This window comes from Tribolium madens, unplaced genomic scaffold (genome assembly GCF_015345945.1).
Source record: "Tribolium madens isolate multiple individuals breed KSU strain unplaced genomic scaffold, Tmad_KSU_1.1 Scaffold_19;HRSCAF=116;Tcas5.2_LG9, whole genome shotgun sequence".
Taxonomy (NCBI): domain Eukaryota; kingdom Metazoa; phylum Arthropoda; class Insecta; order Coleoptera; family Tenebrionidae; genus Tribolium; species Tribolium madens.
Genome location: NW_025400983.1, coordinates 14,649,406 through 14,654,443, shown reverse-complemented (window position 1 = coordinate 14,654,443; position 5,038 = coordinate 14,649,406). Strand labels below are relative to the sequence as shown.

General features: G+C 29.8%; 1 protein-coding gene across 1 annotated transcript; it reads right to left on the bottom strand.

The window, feature by feature from the left end:
• Nucleotides 1-964, bottom strand: LOC123015514. The gene is made up of 6 exons (XM_044415279.1): nucleotides 848-964; nucleotides 672-798; nucleotides 516-615; nucleotides 356-466; nucleotides 143-298; nucleotides 1-88 (listed from the first exon to the last, which is right to left on the bottom strand). Exons 2-6 carry the CDS (start codon nucleotides 773-775, stop codon nucleotides 23-25), a joined length of 537 nt encoding a protein of 178 aa, XP_044271214.1. The 5' UTR covers nucleotides 776-798; nucleotides 848-964; the 3' UTR covers nucleotides 1-22.
• Nucleotides 965-5,038: the final 4,074 nt, after the last annotated feature.

Sequence of the window (5,038 nt, the reverse complement as noted above, 5' to 3'; positions counted from 1 at the left end):
AATAAGTTGTGTTCAGAGTTGTTTACAAAGTATCCTTACCACGCATTTGTGTTAGTAGTGATAACATAGAATATATCATTTTTCCAATCTAAAATGATCGATATTACTGGTATTTCAATACAAATAAATGATTATGGTTTACAGCTGCTCCTAAATTATAATTTATGCTCATGTTTTCTGTGAATCGAAATTTTAATGGTTTCATATAATTTACCATAAACATGAGGTAAATTTGTTTATTCTGTTTGTTCAACAAATACCAAGGTATCAAAGACCATGTATCTGAAAGTTCTTCAGTCTACAAGTTGCATATTTTTTAAAGCATTATTTCTACTCGGTACAATTTTTTACATACAATGTCTTCAAGTTTCTGACCAGATGTTATTGTTGCCATAAATGTTGTAATTGCTGCAAGGGTTAAAGTACCGGCATGAAGATAGTCACTCATTACTAGAGTATTTGAAAACTGCAAACAAAAAACTGTTAAGAAATTAAACTAATATAAAAGAGACAACCTTAAAATAAAACATAAGAATGCTTATCCCGAGTACTCCTGCAATAACAGCATACAGCAATATCCAAATATATATTTTTTGATTAACATTTTGAAGAACCCTGCAACACTATCAAAATTAATATTTATATTGTGGTTATTGAATGTTTTACATTACTTTTGTGCTATCGAAAAACGTTTTACAGTAAGAATAATTCTTTTTAAAATTTTGTCTTGAAAACCCTTGTCATTGGGCAATTTTAAGTCATCGTACATTTCCATCTGTATATTGTGCTTTATTGAGTCTAAAAGCAAATAGCCTTGAAATCTTATATGAGACGCCCCATATACCACTTGATTGCAGCTTGCTGGTAGTGCTAGCGCCATAATTATGTAACTAGCTTTATACATCCAACAAAGTTCAGTTTTCCACTTTGGTACATAAATTTCAATTAGTTTATACACATAACATATTTCCTCTGCATTTTTTGATGGAAAAGTGTGAGCTAAACCAGCAATTAATGAAATAACTGTATTAACAATTGTGTAAACTGTGATTATCTTGATTTCAAATTTCATTCGTTTCATTATTTTTAAGTCAGTAGATTGTATCTTCCACAGCGGTGTTGATTGTAGTTCTTCAGGTGCAATATTAGAAAAATTTAAAGATGTTGCAAGTGCAAGGATAATCTAGAAATTAAATACTGTCATTTATAATTCACTCAATATTTCAAATACATTACAAAAAACGATCCAAACCAGTAAGGCGAATATGATATGAAGTAAAGACTGTTGAAATTAATAAGAAAATAGTATCCTTGAAGCATCATAAGAACTGTATTCGCTACCAGCATCACAAACATTACAAACTTCATTAGTTTATATTGAAAAATGTCAGCACACCAAAATCGGAGTAACCACAAAACATCATCTACAATTTTATTCTTGAAATTTTATGTAGGAATAGTCATCATATACCGGGTGTTCGATCTCAAACACGAAAATAGGGATTTAACATAATATTGTTTATTTTTGCTGATTTCTGCTCGCTAATACTACGTACGAGTTCCTATCAAAAGATAAAATTATTCGACGTTAAATGATTCCAAAAATAAAGCTTTAAATCGTATTTTCACTTTAAAGTACAATTTCCAAATTTATCAGTACGTGAAATAAATAGGCGGTACTTGTTGTGAGAAACGTCTAAGTTTTTTTTACAATTTATTTGGAGTTAGGTTAATATAAGAATGAATAACTACTCCAATGAAGAAAAACATTTTTGCTATTTCGGTGTTAGAATAAGTCTATTCCAGCACCCAAATGACGTCATTTTAGTGCTGGAATAAGTCGTTGGTGTTAATTTAATTTTAGTGACGGACTTTCTTCACAATTCATTTTCAGATGTGAAAATAAGAATAATTTTTATTTTTTACAGCCGCCTAAAATTATTTCACATAAATGTCGCCAACCGTCGCAAAATTCTCTAGAGAAAAAAATTTGTTTTTTAATTTATAAAATGATATAAAGCGGTAAAATAGAAAAAAATAGTATAAAGCACTTGTTGCAGAAGGTTTTTCAAGCACTCATTTGTTCCTCAACTCGCCGCTACGCGGATCGTTTCGGAATTTCAAATTTGTGCTTGAATAGATTACCTTCTGCAACTTGTACTTTAATATACTATTCTCCGCAACCATTAGTGATGTATTAATTCCGAAATCATTTTCATTAATAGAAAATAAAAATTCTCACTCTTGAGATATGTAGAATATTTATTCTGAAACATTTGCTTCTTGTGTTTTGTATTTACTTTCATTCTATAATAATAAGTGACTGAATAAATATTCTATAATTATGCTCAAGGATATACACACACTGCCATGGATCTCAAAACTGTCAGTGTTAGATCTCAATGTCAAATAACTTGTTTTGTTTAGATTTAATTATTTTTTATTCATATACTTTCTGATCGTGAAGAAAATAAGAAATTTCAGTCTGTAACTCGGTTAGAATTAAAATTCGATTTACTCGTATCGAATTTTCATTTTAACCTTGTTACAGAATATACTATTATGATCAAAACGTTTTATACATGTGTTAGTCTGCACAAAGTTAAGAGATTTGTTTTTCAGTGAGTATAAAACTGTCGGATGCAACAAACAAACAAAAATATTTTCCTATGTTCGAGTTTGAGACCGGACACCTGGTATACCTTCGAAGATTTTACAAGTAAGCCGACAATATGTATGTTGTAACTAGAAAGTTTAGTTATATTTTAGGCCGTCTGTCTGCACAAGCGTCGTTTGCCCTAATTGGAAATTTAGAGAAGAAAAAAAAAGGAAAAAAAAAACAGTATTATACTATACTATACTATACAACTAAAATACAGGGTGTGTCAGAACATAGACCTCAAAGAAAAATTTCAAGTAAGATAAGATATCAGGAACATAAAAAAAATATTTAAAAAATTCTATCTATCAAAAAAATACAAATAAACTTCCTTAAGAATGTTGGGAAAAACAAAATTGCGGTTTGATAAAAAGATAGTATACTAGAATCGAAGTGGGAAATAATTCATTACTCCGAAGGCTCGGGTTTTCTGACCGAGAAGCGCAGCCTCAAACTTAAATGAAACTCAAAGGAGTAAAATTCCCAACAATGTTTGTATACTACTTAATTCACATTCACATTTTGTTTAAGTAACACAATATTTGTTTTACTAAAAGATTTGATACATTGACGTAGTTGCCATACAAACAAATTACTTTTTGGTAGCAATGCAATGACGTACTTCTAGGTTAAGAATATTACTATAGTGACTGTAAACAAAATTTATTGGCCAGCCACAAAGGTCAAAGAGTAAAAATTAAAACCCAACTTCATCTGAGTTGCTATGTAAAATTTGTAGCTTTGGTGTTTTGTAAGAGCAAAACTAACGAGAAAGACGAGACACTATAAGCAGATAAGTAATTATCATTTATTTTGAAATTTTGATGTGTTATATTAGTGAATAGTATGACGATAGAATTCAATCATCATTCATTCAATCAAGTTTTCCCTCGTTTCTTTTATTGGATTAAGTCAAGTAAACAGTAATCAACTTTAGAATTCCATTTTATAGAGCTGGTCAGAAGATATTATCATTAACCTAGTAATTTGAGTGATTTTAAAAATATTTATAAACGGTATATTATTACTGTTTATGAATACCTAATATTAAAATTACTGTAATAAAATACGCATAAATACATTTTTTATAAAGTTTCTATATAACCTTGTGTATCAATTCTTTAATAATAAATATCTACGATGTCTTTTTTTAATTTAATAATACTTTATTAACATACCTTGAGGATATTGTAACAATTCAAGATTCACACCATTTGCACTCATCTAAAAGTAAACCGTGGTTATTAATAAATGCAATTAAAGAATAATCAACAGTCAGTTGAACAAAGGAGATGAATGCTTCAGCCAATTTACGATCTTGTTTTAAGCAAAAATTATTATACTAACAAGCACACACCCCACAACAATTATCGTATAACTTTCTTAAGTATCGTGCGATCAAAAAAAAAATAGAGTAAGCGATGATTAACGTCCTTCAGATGGCAGTCCTGATTTTTGACATCAAATGTCAGCGGAAACTTTGACAAGTTTGCGTTTTATTCATTTTGAGTGAGATAATGTTCACTTAAGAGCAGAAAATTGTTATTGCTGTACAAGACGAAAACGGTGAATGGTCATTTTTACTTTCAGTTTGTGTGGAAAATTTCCAGCCCAGATTCCCAGCCAACGTGTTGCCAACTGTAGTCGCCTACTCTAATTTTTTTTTAATCGCACGGTATATGTCAAATGGTTTGCAAACATTTCATATAAATAAACTAAATCTAATTTTAAAGAAGATTTCAACACTACTTTGGAATGATAATTGATTTTGCACTGCTTGTGTTACAAGACATTGCAGAAACATCTTGTTTACCACAATACTTTAGACCGAATCAATCAATGACTGTAACTCCTAAAGTTGATATGTGTAATATGAATTTCATATAATGTCATTCTCGAAAAGACAACAAAAAAAAACAATAAATTAAAGTTCGAATTTTAAATGTAAAAACGTATGTTATGTGATAATTGTTGTTGGAGAAGTGTCCAATGTTTCATTTTTCAAATTCAATTATAGTACACATGCGTTAGATATGGTTCTGTGTCGAATTACTTACTGCGAACTGTGTAAAATTTATATTCAAATGGTAAACATTTTAAAAACGTGACCCCTGTTTCCTTCCATAATAATTAACCAGGTGAAACCGAGATATTAATCGATAAAATTTTTAACAGCTCTAGTTATACAGTGTTTGTAATTAAACGCATAACGTTAAACTCTTTGAATGACAAAAGAAGCTGCTACTCGACATTTAAATTTACAGAAATTGCAAGACTTGCGTCCTTCTAGTTGTGGACATAAAACGTTGCTAAGTAACTAACGTTACCTAGTATGTACAGTGTTAATGTGAATGGACCCATTGCATCTAATTTTTTGAG

Coding starts and splice junctions, on each gene's coding strand:
- LOC123015514 (XM_044415279.1), bottom strand. CDS start 775: ATGGAAATGTACGATGACTTAAAATTGCCCAATGACAAGGGTTTTCAA. Junction 616..671: donor CGTTTTTCGATAGCACAAAA/GTAATGTAAAAC, acceptor ATAGTGTTGCAG/GGTTCTTCAAAATGTTAATC. Junction 467..515: donor TTCTTATGTTTTATTTTAAG/GTTGTCTCTTTT, acceptor TTTTGTTTGCAG/TTTTCAAATACTCTAGTAAT.